Source organism: Schistocerca nitens, chromosome 1, assembly GCF_023898315.1.
Source record: "Schistocerca nitens isolate TAMUIC-IGC-003100 chromosome 1, iqSchNite1.1, whole genome shotgun sequence".
NCBI classification, from domain to species: Eukaryota; Metazoa; Arthropoda; class Insecta; order Orthoptera; family Acrididae; genus Schistocerca; species Schistocerca nitens.
The window spans coordinates 55,586,302-55,608,657 of NC_064614.1; the positions used below are offsets into that span (position 1 = coordinate 55,586,302).

Sequence of the window (22,356 nt, forward strand, 5' to 3'; positions counted from 1 at the left end):
ATAATAACGTCTAACAGGAGAATAAACGTGGGATAACTAAACGGGTCATTCTGGCAGGGTTAGTGAAGTTAACTTGAGGATAAGTTTTGATAATGGCAGGAATAGTTACAGAATTAATGATGACAAGATTGTTCGTTAGAACGAGGACGGAAGAGGAAAGGGGACATCACAAAAATTACACGTAAGAATCTGAAATTTCCAAATTTGTATAAAAATTTCATACTACCACTACTGTTTTTCAATCTCGTGTTGAGAAACTGTAGCATTTGAGTGAAATGTGAAAATATTTCCTACCATAAAACTTTTTGCTTGCATTAGGCCTAATAGGCATTTAGTATTGGTACTTCGTGAATTATATTCTATCATGCTATTTATGTAAGTGAGGCAGATAAAAATGACCATTTGTGCCAAAACAGCTTGCTTGTTTGTGGATCCCCTGTGGATAATCCTACTTCCAAGAGCTGCAGGATAGATTTTAATTTTGAAACTGATGGACTAAGAAGGCTCCATTTTCAACATGTGTGTGCTGCATACAAACACCTTAGGTAAGAAGAAGGTTTCCTCTAGGTATGCACAAATAAAAAAATATCTGATAAAGTTTTGATACGACAGAAAGATCACAACACTCTGCCTCTGAGGAGGGGAAAGAAGGCCACTAACAAAAAGCATTTCTTGATGGGTGATAAGAAGGTGTAAACTTTTCAACATAGTAAAATATGTTACAGAAAAAGATTTTTAATGTTTATCAGTTGAAATTTGTAATTAATAAAACAAAATGTAGATCATTAATGTTTACTGCTCTCCTGGCAGTAGTCCTACGGGGGAAGAAAAAGTGACCCAAATAAGGCCAGCAGTTGTAAATGAAAGAACAAATAATATTGTGTACTGACTTTAATGTTGAGTAAGAGATATTTGGTCACTATTGATCTTGTACAATTTTCGTAATACAATCGACTACTATACTAGCATTACTACAAAGAGTGCTACTGCTGTGGGTTTATATTGTAACCAGCATACAGGCTGTTAACCACATATTAACAGTAGATGAAAATTATGTGTGATCCCAAAGAACAAGTGCTGTCAAAACAACATACACATTAATAGTAGGTGAAAATTGTGTCTGAAAGAATAACTAATCTCAGAACAACAAAGTCTGAAGCTCTTTATTAAATACCAAGAGTGCATGACTACAGCATATGTAACATCAACAATGATCTGACTAATAAAAGCTAAAAGTAAGTGACTAAGGCAGTGAAAATAGTTTTGAGTTCTTCATAGCTAGATACTGTGAATATATTAAGTGGCATTCCATACAGAAAAATAGACATGTAAGAACAAACTAAAGGTAGACAAAAGTAATGGATTGCAAAAGACATAATTGTTTCTGACAAAAGCATAAAAGTGCTGCACAGAATCAATAACTATGAAAATCAAATGAAATTTTCACTCTCCAGCAGGGTGTGTAGTGATATGAAACTTCCTGGTAGATTAAAACTGTGTTCTAGACCTAGACTTGAACTCTGGACTGTGCCTTTTATGGATAAGTGCTCTACCAATTGAGGTACCCAAGCATGACTCACAATCAGTCCTCAGTCTTATTTTCCCCAATACCTCAGCTCCAGTCTTCCAAACCTCACATGAGCTCTCATATGAAACTTGTAGGACTAGCACTCATGGGGTGAAACTAATTGCTTACATTTAAAATGGTACTATAAGGAATATAAAAAAAATCTTACGTAATGTGGAAAGAAAATGGCTATTGAGAGACATTGTCAACTTAGACTGCAAGGCAAAAAGTATGTGAATGATCGTAAATTGAGAAACAGGACAGGCAGTGTATAAAAATAATAGCCCAAAGGAAATCAGGTGGAGCAGTTCTTTACAAACAACCTAGAAACTTCATAAATATATGCGGAAATCTAAGAAGGGGTAGGTTTGTGTCAACTCTAGTAACAAGTGTGTTACCAGAGAAAAGATGTTCCCTAAGAAATTTTATATATATCTGTATACAACGAGTGAGGAAGAAGTAACGAGAGTCATAAATAGGTTGGTAAAAACATAGTCCAGGAGATGTCTTGTCAATTGTACAAAAAAGTGATTCTACAAAGCTGAAAACTACAGACCTATTAGTATTATACCAGCAGTAACAAAACTCTTTGACATATTGTGTATAACAGATTAATAAACTTCTTTACACCACAGAATATTCTATCCAAAAGCCACCATGAATTCCCAAAAATTAAATCTATTATTTCAGCAACACAAGAACTTGTTGAATATGCACTACAAAACACTTGATGAGGAAGAAACAATAACTGGGGTATTCTGTGACCTAGCAAAAGCTTTTGATTTAGTCCGTTGCAAGACTTTTCTGCAACAGCTAGAATTCTATGGAGTGAGAGGGATTGAATTCAATAAGATACAATCATACTCAAACTTCGAGTAGGTACGCCTATGTATTCAGTGTAGCTACCACAAATAAAATTGTTTTGTTCTGTTTCATTGTTATTTCACAATTGAGACCCCAATTAAAGCACTGATCAGTTGCGTTCTCCTACACCCAAGGAGGTAGCAGTATTATAAAATAAACAGCAAACTAGATGAGAAAATATTATGATCTGTGGGGAAAAAAAAAAAAAAAAAAAACTATTCGTATTCAGAGCTAGGAGCACACTCTCAGAACGAGGCAATTGTCTTAAGAGACAAGTAGTAATCGAATAAATGGCTGGCTGGGATCCGATGCAGCTGCGCTGTGTAATGCTTGGCGTGGATAACTCCTGTTGGTGGCAACAGAGTGATGTAATGAAAGTTTATTTTATTATTGTTTAAGTATGCCACGTCCCTGCTTCTGTTGTAAAAAATGGTGCGCCCACTCAAGGGTTATTGAACAGGTATCAAAAAATAGAACTACTAGATGAAGAGAATAATAAATGTTATTCGGTTGTGAGGAAGATCTTAAACAGCATGCCACAGGAAAATGTCCCTGGGCCACTAGTTTTCTTAGTACATATTAATGATCTTGATGAAATCCAAAAGGAAATCATACTACTTGTCAGTGACACCAATATTTCAATTAAGGGGATCGGTCAAGTAGCAGTTACACAGCGTGCTGTGAAAGTATTTTATTTGTACTAGATAAATGGTTTAGAAATAATAAACTGACACTAAATTGGCAGTGTCAATGATGGTGCTAAAATCAGTGAAAATGAGCTTGAGCTATTACCTTGTGTGGAATTTCTGTGTTTCCATCTTGGTGGTCAGCAAACATTGATAGAGCACACTAATAGCACAAGTAATAAACTAAATTGAGGCTGATATAAATTACTCAAGTTAGACAAAAATGTTAATATTGGAGTTCTTAAAATATTTTACTTTCCACACTTTGAATCCATAATGTTATATGGAATAGAAATGGGGAGTCTCAGTAAATATGAAGAAGGCACGTATGTGTAAAAGTGCTCATCACATGATGACCTGTGAGAAATGCTGAGAAAGCTGCAGACTTAATTCCTAGCTGCTTGCTTTCCAAACAATATCAGCCAAATAAAGAATATTAATGTCTTAAGCACACAGTCGGAGAAATGTTGGAGAAAAATCCTTTTTATTCCTTATATGAATTTTCTGTATTGAAAGGTAAATTCAAAAGTATGACAGATGCAAAAGCAAGAAATGAGGACCATTATCACTTTTTTGTCATCTCGTTGTTGCTGTAGGCTTGTAGCGTGGGAAGCAAGGAGAGGATTTTTTGTTTGTTTTTGTAAATAAAACTGCCTTTTCCTGCTGCTAGTTACTTTATTTATTCCATATGCATTTTGCCTTCTTCTGTTCTAAGGCATCATCAGTGGGATCTATAATAATACAGTTTTGTTAGTTATAGATTATTAAACAATTCACTTCACGGTTTTTTGTAAAAAAAAGTAATTACTTACGATTTGCTGATCTGCGTTTCCTCATGTCTGGTCTGGAGGTCGCACTACTACTTTTATCACTGCCATATAATCACAAATAGTGTTCTCCCCTTCCACACACTGTTCACCATGTTTCTCACTCTTTTTGTGGTGGACTAATGTTCTTTTGTCACTCGATACAGCTATTTCGTCGTACACTGCTTTTCACGGCATAAATATTGCTACTCCATTACGTGTTTCTTCTTCTTTGGTCTGTTTACCTATTTGTTGCCAACCTAACAAAGTATATGTTTGATACTAACTTCTATTTATGATGTTTATACTGTGTGTGTGTTGTTTGTGTTGTGTGTGTGTGTGTGTGTGTGTGAGAGAGAGAGAGAGAGAGAGAGAGAGAGAGAGAGAGAGAGAGAAGGGGGAGGATAGAGCCGACTTTTTTTTTTTTTCGTGGGGGGGGGGGGGTACTAGTTGTTAGCGAGTGGCTGAAAATTTTGGTGAAGCTCGTTTGACTTTTTGTTTCAATATTCTGTGGAGGGGTTCATGGATGAGTGAGTGTAAAGATGTTAGGTTCTGTTATTATTACACTGGACAGTATTATTATATTAATACTTTTTGTGAACATTATTCTATTATTTTATCCTTTAGTGTAAATAATGAATTGCTTGGTGTGTGTACTTGCTCAATTCAACAGGATTTTCCCTTCTGCTTTGATTTTATGTATGTGGTAAGTGGTCATTTTCTCTTTGGTGCTCTGCAAATGTGGAGTGGTTTGTCCCATATTTCCAGGCTGTCAAGTGTTCCTTGTACCTGACATCAAATGTTCTCCCTGTGTGCCTTATGTATGTGCCTTCACAAGTGCTACACTGTAGCTGATATGTACCTGCTTTCTGGTATATGTCTCTGTTTTTTGTCAGTTTTGGGGTGTATTTGGGGGGGGGGGGGGGGGGAAGCGGGCAATCTTTCTTTTGGTGGACCACAGTTGAACAGGTTTCGGAAATAGTCAGTCAGTACTGTGCTATTCTCTTTAGTGGCATTTTCTAATGTTCCATTTGATCAAACAGAAACATGCTGTCTGTGTAGGCCCTACTGGAGTTTTATAAGCCCGATTGTCCGTCCCTGGTGGCTGAGTGGTCAGAGCGACAGAATGTCATACCTAATGGCCCGGGTTCGATTCTCGGGTGGGTCGGAGATTTTCTCCGCTCAGGGACTGGGTGTTGTGTTCGCCTTATCATCATCATGTCATCCCCATCAACACGCAAGTCACTGAAGTGGCGTCAACTTGAAAGACTTGCACCAGGTGAACCCGACAGGAGGCCCTAACCACACGTCATTTTTTATAAGCCCGATTTAACATAACTTAATTTTTTTCCTTTACAGATTAATTTTGGTGTCATTTTCTGCATCTTCAGGAAAGACTCACATATTTCAGTACTTCTGTGTCCATTCCTTTGGTTCCCTGCTTTGATTTGATCATCTGTCATTTTATCACAAGTTGTGTTCCAGTCATGTGTACGAAATTTTGTGATTTATCATTTCAGAGTAGTCATAATTAGCAAATTTTAAAATAGCTTGTATTGTATTCCACTCATGAAGAGTTTTTTGTATTCTGTAGGTGTTAGTCCCTGATTTAAAGTTAATGTTTTGTGGTTAATTCCATGCTCTTCATCTGGAGTAAATCTGAGTCACTTTTAACCCAATGAAGAGGTTTTTGCTTATAGTATGTCTTACATTTGGAGTTGATCCATAGCATAGCATCAATGTTTTGTCTGTGGATGTTACCTCATAGATAACATCAACTTTTTTATTTCAGCAACTGATCGAAAACGTGATGCTGCTGGCAGTATACTTTCATCTTTGCCACCATCGAAAAAGGCCAAAGTTGTGGGAGCTACATCACTGTTGCCAGCTCGTACTGGAGCAACTGCTGTCGCTTCTACAGCGGTTGGTGTCAGCAGTGCAAGTGGAACTGGACCCGGAGCTGGAGGGGAAGCATGGGAGAAACTGGCTATAGACTGTGATACAAGTGACTTACCTGCCGCTGTCCTAGATGCAAATAACATTGGAGACACAGAGCGCTGTGTAAGTGTTTCCCATTTTAGCTAATCTACATAGAAGCGAGAGTTGGCAGTACACACACACACACACACACACACACACACACACACACACAAAGACCTCTGCACTGACTCAGGTTTTGAGAGATGATATGGCCAGTGGAAACACACTGTAATGTAGAGACTGCTGCCAGATAACGAATGATTACTTTCATGCAGATTGGGATGTGGAGGTCTAAAATGATAAAGAAATTATAGTATACAAGAGAAGCTATTGTTTTTCAGAAGTAAACAGGAACTGTAGGAATATGACTAACATAATGACAAACACTCAGGAAAATAACCAAGGTAAAAAGGAAGCAGAAGAAGAAACACTTGCAGGATGTAAATTCAACCAAGAAAACACACTCCCACCCAACCTCTCAAATTTGGATCAAAATTTACTTACCTATTCTCCCTATGGCAATAAGTAACCACACTAAATTTTAGCACTTAATTTTTATCTTTTGCCACTTTATGGCATTTCAGAGTTTTGAACTTTTGTCATTCTAAACATTGTAATGGTACATAATGCATTCTTGAACATTTTCAAAATAAATTATAGTTTTCAGAGTTCTGTACCTCAGTTGGTAAAAACTAACATTGCAGCATCACTTTGTTGTCTGTCTGCCCGGCTATGAAGAACACTTTCTCTCAAGAATGAGTTGACGTATCTAGTTGAAATTTATGCTACACACTATGGTCATAGCCCCTTGGTGGTGTAAAAAATGTAAGCTTCCAAATCAGTGCAGTCAAGTGATATAGCCATTTATGCACGTGTACAACTGCTAACTCCATACCTAAAGACTGGGAAGTAGCATAAATCGCAAAAGTACCCAAGAAAGAAAATAGCAGCAGTGCACAGAATTACCGTACCACTGATCTCAATTTGCAGCTGGATTTTGTAACAGTGCTGTCAGTGGGAGATATCAAACTGATTCCATATTTTTAGATTTTGAGATGCCTTTGACACTGTTCTTCACAAGCAACTTCTAGTCAGACTGTGTGCCTGTGAGTATCATCCAAATTGTTAAACTATATTTGTGATTTTCTGTCAGAAGGGTCACAGTTTATAGTACCTGATGGAAAGTCATTGAGTAAGACAGAAGTAAAATGTGGCATTTCCCAAGGAACTGCTGTAGGCACTCTTCTGCTCCTGATCTACATAAATGGTTTAGAGGAGAATCTGGACAGCCCTCTTAGATTGTATGCAGATAATGCTGTCATTTACCATTGTGTAAAGTCATCAAAAGATCAAAACCAATTGCAAAATGATTCAGACAGGTTGTCTAAATGGTGCAAAAGTGGCAATCGACTCTAAATAATTGAAAATGTGAAGTCGTTCACGTTAGTATTAAAAGGACTCCACTAAATTTCAGTAACACAATAAAACACACAAATCAGATTCTAAAAATAATCCCAAAAATTTTTGGTCGTACGTAAAATCTATGAACTCTACAATTAATTCAATACGTTCTCTTGCTGACAGTACGGGTAATGTAACTGATGATGATAAACAGAAGGCCGAAATTCTAAACCTATCTTTCAAAAACTCGTTTATGATAGATGACTGCAGCATCATTCCCCTTTTCAATTATCGAACAAACAAAAGGATGGCTGACATAGTGTTTAGTGTATTTGGGATTGTAAAACAGTTAAGATCCTTAGACGCCAGAAAGGCATCTGGCCCAGACGGTATCCCCGTAAGATTTTATGTTGACTATGCTACAAATATAGCACCATTCTTATCCGTCATCTATCAGAGATCATTGGAACGGCGTAAAGTTCCACAGGACTGGAAGAAGGCCCAGGTCATAGCAATCTATAAAAAGGGTAGAAAATCGGATGCACATAATTACCGGCCAATTTCACTGACATCGATTTGTTGTAAAATCATGGAACATATTTTGTTTTCAGACATAATGACCTTTCTGGACTCTACAGAGCTCATCTGCAGAAACCAACATGGTTTTAGGAAACAGCGGTCATGCGAGACACAGCTGGCCCTCTTTGTGCGTGATATACAACAGGCTCTAGATACCGGCTCCCAGGTTGATGCCATATTTCTCGACTTTCGAAAAGCGTTCGACTCGGTTCTGCACTGTCGCTTGCTACAAAAAGTACGCACTTACTATCCATGACATATGTAGTTGGATAGAAAGTTTTCTAACAGACAGGGAGCAGTATGTCGTCCTGAATGGGGTAACTTCAACAGAAACAAGAGTAACTTCAGGTGTGCCCCAGGGTAGCGTAATAGGTCCGCTTTTTACAATTTACATAAATGATCTGGTTGATGGTATTGACAGTGGCCTTAGACTGTTTGTCGATGATGCTGTAGTCTACAGCAAAGTAGTATCACACGAAAGTTGTGAATAAATCAATGAGGATTTGCAGAAAATAAATGCGTGGTGTTATGACTGGCAGTTATCTCTCAATATTAGTAAGTGTAACCTACTGCGCATAACAAGGCGAAAATCCCCATTAATGTATGAGTACAAAATAAATTATCAGTCTTTGGAAGCGGTAACATCAGTCAAGTATCTGGGTGTGACTATTCGAAATGATCTCAAATGGAATGATCAAATTACACAAGTAATGAGTAAGGCGAACTCTAGATTGCGGTTTATTGGTAGAATCCTGAAGCAATGCAGTCCTTCAACAAAGGAAATAGCTTACAATACGTTAGTTCGTCCAGTCTTAGAGTATTGTTCGTCTGTATGGGACCCTTACCAGTTGGGTCTCATTCAAGAAAATGAGAAGGTCCAAGGAAGAGTGGCAAGATTCGTGACTGGTACATTTAGCCATCGCGAGAGCGTTACAAATCTCGTAGAAAGTTTGAAGTGAGACACACTTGCAGATAGACAGCGCGCCAAACAGAAGGGGGTCTGCTCACTAAATTCTGAAATCCAATGTTCACCGAGGATGTAGAGCATATATTATTACCACCAACTTTCAAATCGTGTAATGATCATCATTCAAAGATAAGGGAAATAAGAGCTCATACTGAGGTGTTCAGGCAGTTGTTTTTTCCCTCGTGTGATCCGGGAGTGGAACAGAGGGGGGGGGGGGGAATATGACTTTGGCGTGAATTGTGCCCTCCGCCACACACCGCTTGGTGGCTAGCGGAGTATATATGTAGATGTAGAAGGCTGTAAATTCAACTAAATACTTAGGAATTACAATTATGAATAACTTAAATTGAAATGATCACATAGATAATGTTATGGGGAAAGCAACCAAAGACTGTGATTTATTGGTAGAATACTTAGAAAAGACAATCGGTCTACTAAATGGACTGCCTACACTACACTTGTCCACCTTCTTCTGGAGTATTGCTGTGTGATGTGGGATGCACACCAGATAAGATGGATGGTGCACATCAAAAAAATTCCAAGGACAGCTCGTTTTGTTGTTGTCGCAAAATGGGGGAGAGAGAGAGTGTCATGGATTTGATACAGAAATGGGACTGACAGACAATAAAACAAAGGCATTTCTCATTGTGGCAAGAACTTATCATGAATTTTTGATCATCAACCTTCTCCTCCGAATGTGGAAATATTTTGTGCCCATCTACATAGGGAGAAATGATAATCATAATAAAATATGAGAAATCTGAGTGCACGTGGAAAGATTTTGCTATACCTTTTTACCACACTTCGTTCAAGAGTGCACGGTAAAGAAATAACCTGAAGGTCGTTTGATTAATCCTCTGCCAGACACTTAATTTTGAATAGCAGAGTAATCATGTAGATGTAAGTATTTTGATACTTGCAAACTCACTTACTGAAACCTATAGGGTCATCCCTTGACCTAGACTCATAAAATTTTGGCAAGAAGCAAGATTTCACAGTACAAGTAAAGCAAAAAGTCTGAAAATAGTTAAATAATAATTATATCACATAACAATATCTTGTTGACAATATTATGAAAAAGATGGTTGCTAACAGAGATAGTGAATCACATATAGGCACAACAAAAAGAAAGCTTTTCAAGAAAGTAAGCACACCCACTCGACCACTGTATATTGCTGCTGAGACCTGAGCAGTCAGAGACTGTGATTTGTGTGTGTGTGTGTGTGTGTGTGTGTGTGTGTGTGTGTGTGTGTGTGTGTGTGTGTGTTTGTTTTATGTTGTCTATTTCCGACGTAGGCCTCTTGTCAGAAAGCTTATTTTCTGACAGTCTTTTTGTTGTGCCTATCTGCGACTTGGCCTATCTGCTGTATGGTGAGTAACAACTATTCTTTTTATAATATTGTCATATTCCATTGTGGACATTCCCTTGTTCGAAAAATATCTTTTTGCCATTAGAACTTGTACTGCATTCATTATGCATCAGTTGCATAATGGCCGGGCGCGGTGGTCTCGCGGTTCTAGGCGCGCAGTCCGGAACCGTGCGACTGCTACGGTCGCAGGTTCGAATCCTGCCTCGGGCATGGATGTGTGTGATGTCCTTAGGTTAGTTAGGTTTAAGTAGTTCTAAGTTCTAGGGGACTGATGACCACAGCAGTTGAGTCCCATAGTGCTCAGAGCCAGTTGCATAATGGAAGAATATTACTGCATGCAAATGCAAAATGTAAAATGGAGTCGTGTTGTAGTACGTAAATTAAAAAAAAATATATATTTTATTAAATCTTCTCTTTCTACATATATAAACTGAAACCATTCTCCTTACCAAAAAATGGAAACGTGCCTGGTGGAATGATGAGTGTGACAAACTAATCCTAACAAGACAACGAGCTTGGAACATTTGGAATGCCAACAAAAATGATAAAAATAGGAACTCCCTAAAAGAAGCCCGGAAGGAAGCTTCAAAAGGCCTTAAAAAGATCCAAGTTCAATACATAAAAGACCAACTAGCATCAATAGACTCCAACTTCAAACAGAACAATGCTAAGGACTTTTACAAAACCTTCAAAAGTAACTTAAAGAAATACTCTCCTCCTAGTCTATTTTTCACGGACCCAAAAACGCAGAAAACTGCATACAATAGCATAGAGAACTGTAGAATACTTGCTGAATATTTTGAAGAACTACATAACTGTTATCCACCGAAAGAAAAATTTAATTTCAATATTGTAAACCCAACACCACCAGACTCCAAGCCGCCAACCACAGAAGAAATAAAAGAAATCATAAAAGAGCTTAAAAATAATAAAGCCCCTGGAGAGGATAATATAGTTGCTGAACTATGGAAGTACTCTAGTGACAACACGATACAGTGTCTATCAGAAATACTAAAAGAAATCTGGACAACACACAGATTACCACCAGACTGGACATCTGCATTAATACATCCACTACATAAAAAAGGGAAGAAAACAGATCCTAGCAATTATAGGGGAATCTACCTCTTACCAGTGACCTATAAGATCTTGTCTAAGGCGCTTTTAAAAAGAGCAGAAGAGATACTTGACAAACAGCTAGGAGAGTATCAGGCTGGATTTAGGAAGGGAAGGTCATGTGCAGAACAAATACTAAATTTAAAGAACATAATAGAAATGAGGAAAATCAGGAACTTAAAATATGTAATTACTTTTGTGGATTTTAAAAAAGCTTATGATTCAATTGACAGAAATACACTGCTTGATATCTTAAAAGAATTGGGACTCGATGCTAAAACAACTGCAATAATTAAAGGTACTTTGACAAATACAAAATCGAAAGTAAAATTTAGGGGAGAGCTCTCAAAATCGTTTGAAATAAAGTCAGGTGTTCGACAGGGAGATGGTCTGTCACCTCTGCTTTTCAATTGTGTCTTGGAGAAGGTAGTTCGAGAATGGAGGAAGGCTATCAATACTAAAGGGATTCCAAACAAGATCACTGTCGACTGTTTAGCCTTCGCAGACGACATGGCATTGATTACAGATTCACTAGACAGTGCCCAAGAACAAATAAGAGAACTACAAAAACAAGCAGCCAAAGTAGGACTACAAATATCCTATGAAAAAACAAAGTTTATGACAAACATCTGTGATGCTCCTCAAAATATTGCAGTTGACAACACCACAATACACAAAACAGATTCCTTTAAATACCTAGGAGAGTGGATTACATACAATCCCAAATAAAGGATAGCTATAGAAACTAGAGTGCACAAAATGGAAAGAGTGTTTCATATGACCAAAAACGTTTATAATAAAAAATCCTTGTCCTGGAACACGAAATTAAGACACTACCAAACAGTGGCCAGACCTGAAGCTCTCTATGCGGCAGAAACACTTAAACTAACAAGAAATGGAGATCTTGAGAAACTACAGAAGGTCGAAAGAAGAATTGTAAGGAAAATACTGGGAGCTAAAAGAAACGATAATGCTGAATACAGGTTAAGACCAAACAGAGAGCTATATCTGAAAACGGAGAAACTAACTGATGTAATGAGGAAGAGGAGACTACAGTTTTTTGGACATATATTCAGAATGGATAACAACAGACTAACCAAGCGGATATTCACATTACTCAATAGCTACAAATCCAAGCCAGCATGGTTCATAGGGACTGAAGAGGACATTGAAAATGGTGGAGTTACAATAGACACAATAGAAAACAGAACACATTTCAGAAAGGCAGTTCAAAAGGCAGAATTTCAGGAGAGAAAGAAAATAACTAGACGAAAGTGGACTCAAGAAGAAAGGGAACAACACTCTAAAAGGATGAAGGAAATTTGGAAACTGGAGAAATCTAATACAATGAAGAGTAGCCAAAGTTGATTCATCGTACCCTCCAAATGGGTTATTCGAAAGAAAATAAAAAAAAAAAAAACTGAAGTCCCCTGCTTGCTTCTTTTTGTATGTCTGGGCTAGTCTCTGAAACTACTGCGGAGATTTTGGTTTGGTCTTGGAATTCCCAGGATCGATATCGGGCCATTGTTGATAAGAGGCAGAAATAGAGATTCCACATTCCCAGGACAGATGAACTATCTACATACAGGGTGTATCAAAAAGAATCAGCTGGTTTAAAAAAAAAAGTCATAACTATTTTGTTATTTGAGATATGTGCGTGAACAACATACTGTTGGAAAAAGCAAACTCTAGAGTTTTATGTGGTTCCCACTAGGCAACAGCTGTGTGCACTCACTTAAGTTGTAGTAAAAATGGTGTCAGGACAACAGAAAGTATTTTGTGTTCTACATTTTGCACAGTGTGGGTCGTAATAACTGTTCACCAAGACCTTCGTACTAGGTATGTTGTGGATCCTCATACAGCACAGAACATTAGGCAGTGGCATGAACAATTCCGAGAAACATGTTGCTTGTGTAAAGGCAAATCACTGGGCCATCTCAGAGTGTCTGACAGACGTCGAACGCATCTGCCATAGTTTGACAAGAAGTCCACAGAAATCCGTTTGCTGTGCAGCTAGATAGCTCAACATGCCCCCGACGTCCATCTGGCGTGTGTTGCGTCGTTTACTCATGAAACCACACACAATTCAGCTACTGCAAGCGCTTTGTGAAGGCGGCAAGAAACAGTGTGTGGAGTTCTGTAATTTCATTCTTGGCAAGATGGAGGCTGACAGTTTTCTTCCACGCTTAGTGTTTAGTGACAAGGCAACATTCCATTTCAATGGAAAGGTGAACCATAATAATGTGAGAATATGGGGTACAGAACGTCCACAACATGAGAGGGACTCGCCACAATTTAATGTGTTTTTTGCAGTATCACGGGAAAAGGTGTATGGTCAGTTTTTCTTTGCTGAGAAGTGCACGAAGGATACATAAAATGTACGGCATCAGGAAACACGTATCTCAGTATGCTTGAGAATTTTCCTTTCGCACAGTTGAAGACTGATTTGAACGACTTCGTTTACCAACAGGAAGGGGCACCACCACACTTGCATCTGGTAGTGCGGGAATTTTGAAATCAAAGGATTACTGAATAATGAATTGGGCGCACTGGACCAAATGATTTAGCCTTACATTACTGGCCTCCAAGGTCACCAGACCCGACTTTCTGTGATTATTTCTTGTGGGGGGTTTATAAAATACTATGTTTCTGTGCCTCCATTACCAACAACAATGAATGAATTGAGACATTGCATAACAGCAGCTGTGGAAGCTGTAAATCAAGACATGCAGGAAGAATTTGAATCCGCATTGCCATATGCCATGCATCTCGGGGGGGGGGGGGGGGGCTGTATTGAACTCCTACGAAAAGGTATGAAAAAAAAAACCTTTTTGAGTTTCCCGTTCATCAAAAAAACAAAATTCATTGTATATGTTTATTAGTTTCAGAAAAACAGATGTCCCAAATCTGATGATTCATTTTGACACACCCTGTATAATCAAGCACACAGTTTTAATCTGCCAGGAAGTTTCATATCAGTGCACACTCTGCTGCAGAGTGAAAACCTCATTCTGGAAACATCCCTCAGGCTGTGGCTAAGCCATGTCTCCGCAACATCCTTTCTTCCAGGAGTGCTAGTTCTGCAAGGTTCGCAGGTGAGCTTCTGTGAAGTTTGGAAGGTAGGAGACAAGATACTGGCAGAAGTAAAGTTGTGAGGACAGGACTTGAGTCGTGCTTCGGTCGCTCAGTTGGTAGAGCACTTGCCCGCGAAAGGCAAAGGTCCCGAGTTCGAGTCTAGGTCTGGCACACAGTGTTAATCTGCCAGAAAGTTTCATATCAGCGCACACTCTGCTGCAGAGTGAAAACCTCATTCTGTATAATCAAGTTTATATGGAAATACAGATGCTTAAGTAATCTTTCCCATTCTCCTCCTCCCCCCTTTTTCTTAAACCAACTGGGATCATGTCACAATTTCAGTTTCTCATCGTTCTTTGTTTCTTATTTTTACAGTATCGCTCCATCTTCTCTCCAAGTTGTTCCCAATTTCATACGTGTTCTGCCTTGAAAGTCTACTAAATGTAGTACTCTTTCTTGAAAAGCTTTCTATTTATTATTTTTGATTCTTTGATGTTGTTTCTCCCAGTTTTTTCCTTATTTCTTTATTCCACACAATTGTCAGTTTCTTTTTCCAGAAAGAAAAGAATATTTATTTTGTTAGGCTGTTTTCATTCGCTGTAAGTTGTGTACAAAAAAAACGTAATCTTCACTTTGACATTACTTTTGACGATTTTCTTCTCATTTTCCAACAACTGTAGTTTTTTTATGTCCATAATTTTTGTAATAATCCATCATTCAGGTTCTGTCCAGCTTATAGTTTATCATTAAGCATTCACATGCATACAATCATTCTGGCCTTAGCAATGGCAGGATAATGTTTTAGTTTTGTATTTTTAGATATGCATTTCTTGTTGTAGATACTTTTTTTGATACCATATGTTCTTTCCATTTTATTAACTTTTACGTCTATTGCAGATTTGTTGATCCATTCTACTGTCAATTTACTGACTCTCACTATATTCATCATTTGGATTTGCAGCTCCTTGTGTTTACCATGTTAAAATTGAAGGATGTAAGGTCTGCCAATTGTGCAAAATACTGTTTTTTTCCAACTTCCCAGACATCTTTCAGCACCACTGTGGCATCAGCAGTGGGTTTCCATTTTATTTAATCTGTAATGTGAACATACTCAAGACCATAAGATCCAAAAATTAGTTTGTGTTCAACAAATTTTCTTACCAACATCATTTGGTTGCAGATGTCAAGCTACCTGTAATAAATAATACACAATTGGTCTTGAAAAATTATGCACACCAAGTGTAAAGGTATTAACAAAAAGAAACTAATTATTGTTTGAACTAAATACCCACATAATTTTGTAATCGCTTAGTAAAAATGTTCACATTACAGAATAAATAAAATGCAAACCCACTGATGATGGCACAGTGGTGCTGAAACGTGTGGGAACTTGGGAAAAACGGTGTTTTGCATAATTGGCAGACCTTACATCCTACGACTCTCATTATTTAGGTACATTGTGTTAAAAAAAATTGTCATGAATTTTGATTTTGTAACTGAAATTTTGAAATCAGTTCTATTTGGTATTTTTTCCAGAAAATGTATTTGAGTAACTGCTGTCAGATTGTCTACAAAAGCCAGATTTACTCCCTCAAGTTACTGGTTCAGTTTTGATTTTTTTTTTCCAGAATTTTACAATTTTTTTCTAAAACACACTTATACAGTAAAGGTGAATGGGCAACCCATTGTAGAATGCCATTTTTTATTTCAAATGGCTGAGATACTTCTCCCATAAATTCTGCTAATTTTGTTTCGACACTAAATTCTGTAATGTGTTACATATTGTTTCTCGGTCTATAGAATAAAATGTTTTTTTGAAATAGGTTAAAGTCTGTCCTGCGTAGGATCTTCCCTTTCACCTTCATCATTTTTAGATAAATTATAATAGGATCTGGAATGCAAGAGTCAGGTTCATAAAAGGTATCCTTGGGCTTCATCCTGGACAATAAAAGAATAGTATTCACTAAAGTTCATTGATGCTGTGGTAATGCCTACCTCAGATGATTCCTTAAGTGTATCATAATATTTTGATACAGACTTGGAAATGTAAACAAGGTGTTTTTTAAATGACAGATCCTCATTAAAGTCAGCAATGTTTGCAGTAAATGTGATCATTTGTGTTGTTTCAGTTGAAATCCATTGATGAATCATAATCTTTATTTGCATTCAATATTCTTCATACAGTTGGCTTCATTAAAGTTTGTAGTGGATTCAAATTTTATGCAGTAAACAGTTCCATCTATGGTTAGAGAAAAAAACTAGCTTATCTAAGAATGATAAAGATTTTAAGAGAAACATATATTTTAATGATTAGTTTCTGCTGTTGACTAGAATGAATTGTGTTTTAGCCAAGTTTTAATATGCTTTATTATATTTATGTAGTGGTACTGTATCAACTGAGTGTGGTAGGTCACTGAAGAAATTTATGCTTAAGTAATTATAGCGACTGTTTCTGGTCGTGTGCACTATACGATGTTTTTTTTCCAGATTTTCTGTAGGATATATTAAAGAATTGATGTATGTGAATGTTAAGTACTATCATTTTGCCGAGGCATTTAGAGTAGTTTCTGCAGGATTCAGTGGGTGTTGATCCCAGTAAACACCTAATTGATTTCACAGACTGGCTTTAAATTATACCTCCAGGAATATATCACAGTCCCCTATGTAACACTTCCATAGGGTTTGTGAGGACAAATTAGATTAATTGCAGCACCCACAAAGCCATTTAAACAGTCATCCTTCTTACCCTTCATATTTGAATGGAATGATACAAAGCCCTAATAATTGGTACAGTGGGAATTACACTCTGCCATGCACTTCACCGTGCTTTGCAAAGTGCAGATGTAGACGTAGATTGCTTCCTTCTGCCATCTGAAAATTCATTTAACTCCCAGGGAAATGCCACAAAGCTATATTCCGTACTGGAGATCGAATGAAAGAAAAAAAAAAAAAAAAAAAAAGCGTATGAGTATTGTAACAACTGTTTGCTTCCACGTCTTCTTGGTTAATACAACAAAAAGTACACAAGCTGCTTTGCTGTGCAGATGCATTTGTATGTTCCAGTAGAATTTGTGTGTAATAGAAAAAATAGCTGGTGAACCAGACATGTTACATTGCAAGAACAAAATTTGGCTCACTGCAAAAAATATAAGAATAGAACTGCTACAATGTAGCAAACAGTCCTAAAATTCATACTTGTACCAGTAAATCTGAAATATATTCCTCATGTCTGTGATCCCTGGGATAAACTCCAATACTAATGAACTCATCCTGTTTTTCAACTCCATTGCAATGGAAACAAAATTTTAGTAAAAACTGGGCAGTTCTCGTTATAGGTGGTATGTTATTGCTTTTTTCAAACCTCTGTAATGACTCACCAGACAGTTTTAGGCTACCTACAGTTCAGTGTGGAGTCTGAACTATAATGCAGTTAATTTTTTTATGAGCAAGTGACTATCAGAGGTGAAAGAAGTGATAAGTGACAGAGAAAAATATTCCTAGTATCAAGTAGCTAAACCCCAGCACTTACCCACCGAACAACATAACAAAATGTTTTCAGCCAGAGTGTTGACATTATGAAGAAGGATGTTCATTTCCTGCAACAGTGATGGAAGTAACAGGCATTGAGAAAATGGATTGCCATCTCCAGATATTTGCATGTTGCCATACTTCCTGAGAAACACAATACAATAATGCAAGAAAGAGAAAATTTATTTCACAGTTTCTCAGTAGGTTTCATTGAGTATATTTCTCCAAGAAATAATGAAAGTTTGATGAAACTGAAAAGAGAGAGAGATAGAGAGAGAGAGAGAGAGAGAGAGAGACTGGGTACAAATAATTGGAAGTTTGAACATGTATTCCAGGAGTGTCCCATGTGTATCAGTATCTGTCTTTGTAGAAGAAATAGTGCTTCTTATAAGGTAAGTTAAGATTTGCTGATGACGTTGCTGCCTTCATTGAAAGTGGAGATGACTTACAGGAGCTATTGAATGGAATGAAAAGTCTGATGGGCACAGAATAAGGATCGATAGTGAACTGGAAAAATGCAGTAGTATTGAGAAGTAGTAGAAATGAGAATATCAATAAAATTAACTTCAGAATTGGGGGCCATAAAACAGATGAAGTTACGGAATTGGTACCTTGGAAGCAAAATAACCCACGGTGGTCGAAGCAAGGAGAACACAAGAAGCAGACTAGAACAAGAAAAAAGAGCATTCTTGTCCAAAAGAAGTCTACTGATATCAAACATTGACCTTAGTTTGAGGAAGAAATTTCTGAGAATGTTCATTTGGAGAACAGCATTGTATGGTAGTCAGTTATGAATTTTGGGAAACTAGGTCAGAAGAGAATCACAGCATTTGAGATGTGGTGCTATAGAATAATGTTGAAAATGTGATGGACTGATAAGATAATGTATTGGGAGGTTCTCTGCAGAATCGGCAAAGAAAGGAACATATGAAAAACGCTGACAAGGAGGGGGAGGGGGCAGGTTGATAGAACATGGGTTAATATATCAGGGAATAGCCTCCAGCAAATAATTGAGGACGTAGCATGCAAGAGCTACTCCAAAATGAAGAGGCTGGCACAGGACAGGCATGTATGGTGGTCTGCATCAAACCAGGCAGAAGACTCACGACTCAAAAGAAAATAAAAGGAAAAAAAGATTATTAAAACAATTACTCCAATAGTTAGAACCTGGAATGAAAAGAGAGTGGTTTTAAGGCAGTATGTATGTTGATGATGTTGATGATGAAAGGGAAAGATGTAAAGCATGGACCATGAGAAATATGTTGCTTTTTTAAGTAGAAAAACAGGTACAGCTGCTTAAAACCCAGTTTTTTGGGCTCATATTGTCTAAAACGTAAGTGGATTTAATATCCAATATCAACAGCTGAGAGGTATAGTGTATTACGTTGAGTATTTGTGAAAAAAAATATTATTGTCATTGTTCTCTAAGCATATTTACTGTATCATTGAGTGATGTTTGCTAAACTTTATTTACACATACCTCTGTTTTTAATTAAAATAACTTTTTACTTAATGATTTTATTTGATTTGTACAATTACTTACATTTCTTTCTTTATAGACTGGTTTATTGTGTGGAGCATTGAGAACTCTGCGGAATAGTAGATGGAAGCCTGACTCCCTCTTGTGTACAGCACTTCTGTATCTTGGAAGTGTGAAGCATAGTGTATTCTCCAGTGAGCCAGTAACCAGTGCTCTCTGCAGTGTGATGCGTCGAGATTCGTCCCCGCATTCATTCAAGTCGAAGGGTCCTTCAACAGCTTATGTCACAGCTGCTGCCCTTCTACAGCGGGTATTTGATGACAAAAAGGAATGGCCTGAGAGTTTTGTAAAGGTGAGTAAATAGTGGACACTGCTGAATACTCTTCATTCACCCAAGAAATTTGATGGGTTAATGGATAAAACAGTCATGTCTAAAATAATTATATATATAAATGACGAATGAAGACAGATGAGTTTCTTAATTTCTGTCAGAGCTTACTTCAGAAGCATGAATTCAGTGCCATCTATATTTTGCTAAGACCATAATAAGTAGCCGATGGTGCTGAATCAGTAAAAATGAAAGTAGAGAACAAACTTGTCAGGTAAATTTGACAAGATGGAGAAACAGTATGAAGGCAGAATGGAGTAGTGGAAGAATGAACTTAATTCTCATGGTTAGAGTGTATGAGAACGTTATAGAACTGCAAAACAGAAAAGCAAAGCAAGTGAAAAGGCATATCTAAAATGTTGATAATGAGGAAAAAATAAAAATGTGATTGTAGGAAGAGGTCTAATCACTGCTCCCATATCCTTCTCTCTCTCTCTCTCTCTTTTTTTGTTTTGTGTGTGTGTGTGTGTGTGTGTGTGTGTGTGTGTGTGTGTTTCCAGGCGGCTTGGAAATAGCAAAACAAGATAGTCTTAGCTGGGAGGCTATTTTGTTGCAGGATTAAATGTGGTTTTTAATAAGGAACATTCTATTGCAGATTGTTACACAACATTTTTGCTTTTCCTTTAAGAAAGGTGCATTTTTCGTACCTGTGTACAATTTGTTAATTGATACTTGGTATGAGGAGTGTGTGTGTTTTTTGAGTGAATTTTATCATGTGACTGATGTTCTGCAACTGCTGAAAGTACAGTAATGGATTTTAAAAATTGATTTCAGCAGTTTAAAAAAAGCATTATCCAATTTTGGAACATTTGGCTGCTTGATGGTCTGACCAAGGGGAGAAATTCAACATGATCTCTCTGATCAGTGGTTCACTGTGGTCCATCGGTTAATGAAAAATTTTGATGCAAGCTCAGTGCCTACATGCACTCTTTAAACATGTGATTGAGTAGTGCTTCCATCAAAGGTTTAGGCAGACTATCGATGTGTATATGACCCGTGACAACCGGGAGATCTGCGAAAAACCCAGGAATTTTTTCGTCTGGGAGATAACCACGAAAACCCCAGTCTTGCCTACTATTTGTATTAACAGCTTTTTCAGTGTTAGACAACGACATTTCGAGTTTTCATGTAGCAAAATGTTTGATGAACTTCGATGTGGTAATAGTTCTTGCACAAAAAGGAAAGCACGCCATGTAAAGCTGTAGCAAGATTAGAGAGAAAAATCGCTAGGACCTATGGACTGAAGAAACGTGTACTGTCTTGCCTGTCTCTTGTCTTTACTGGTTTTAGGTATCCTATATTTAATTTTGTCACTCAGAAGTACAAGTTATTAGCTAATAGGCAATGAAGAGTCCAGATTTGCTGAAAAGTTCTTGTTCTCCCAGTTACAAAGAATCCCATCCAGTATTAATTGTGAATTTTTGGTTTTTGGTTTATTTTTATTTTTAAGAGGGGCAGGATGTCAAACTGGTCAACTGGGAGCAGGAGAGACACTACAGGCCATTTTAATTTCCACTGCCCTGAAATAGTTTGATGGCATCCATTACAAAATACACAAGTTTGAGTTCCACAGAGTGAAATAAAGTGACGTGCAGTATAAGAATGTTGTTTGAAGAGGCTCTTCAGCACACTTAAGACCAAATAACATGTCCTACATTTCCTCGAAGATATATATTTTATGTATCAGAGTCTTCAGAGAGATGTGCTCTACAAAATGTTTTTTTTTTTTTTTTTTTTACACGCAGGACAGTCTGTGTTATATGGGGGGGTGTTCACATGACCAGTGTTTACATTTAGTGATTTTCTGTTTCCTCTTCGTTTACTGCTCTTACGTCAAATGAAAACAAGATGGATTTCTGTGGCTGGGAGCTATCGAGCCAATTAAAACACATTCACATGATCACTATGTTACTAGTTTCAGTTTTTATTTTATTTCCACCTTTCTGACAGTCAAGCATTAATCGCCTTGCAGAACAATAAAGTTATTTTTGTTGGTTTGCTAAAGAAATTTGGCTTTTATTAAGCTTTGCAGCAGAGGCAGTAAATTTATTTGGAAAAAAAAGTGTTTAATTCTACACTATTGGCTAGTTTCAACTGTTCGCTGCATTTCAAGTGCATGTTTTCACCTTCTAGCACGTATGGCATTATGCCATAATAAAGAACCAGACAATACAGTACTGGTACTGAAAACCAGACTGAAAAGCTTAATATCAGGTTGAGGCTTACATCATTAGGAATCTGGACATACAAATGTGCACTTTAAGGCGAACTATGCATTTTAGTACTGTTCACGAAATTCTGATGCTCTTGGAGTATCCTCTGATGTCTTGTTTCTTTTACGACATAATGTAAGAAAAATCTTTTAATGTTTTACACACATGAACATACGGGCTTCCTACGTCACCATAGCTGCGCAAGCGCTGGGACGCCTCTTATCTGGTGCTCTCTGGCAATCTATTTCTAACAGGTCGCGGGAAAATATTGCAAATTGTGGTTTTAAAAGCGTTATTTTCAGAGTAAATTTCCTTTTATACAAGATGAACTATGTG

General features: G+C 37.4%; 1 protein-coding gene across 3 annotated transcripts in view; it reads left to right on the top strand.

The window, feature by feature from the left end:
* LOC126241230 (integrator complex subunit 1) overlaps positions 1 to 22,356 on the top strand; it is a 304,834-nt gene that overhangs the window by 23,843 nt on the left and 258,635 nt on the right. For all 3 annotated transcript variants that reach the window (XM_049947990.1, XM_049947989.1, XM_049947991.1), the window contains exons 3-4: positions 5,716 to 5,984; positions 19,499 to 19,771. In XM_049947990.1, the coding sequence (XP_049803947.1) occupies positions 5,716 to 5,984; positions 19,499 to 19,771 (542 nt within the window). The remainder of the gene's footprint in view (positions 1 to 5,715; positions 5,985 to 19,498; positions 19,772 to 22,356) is intronic.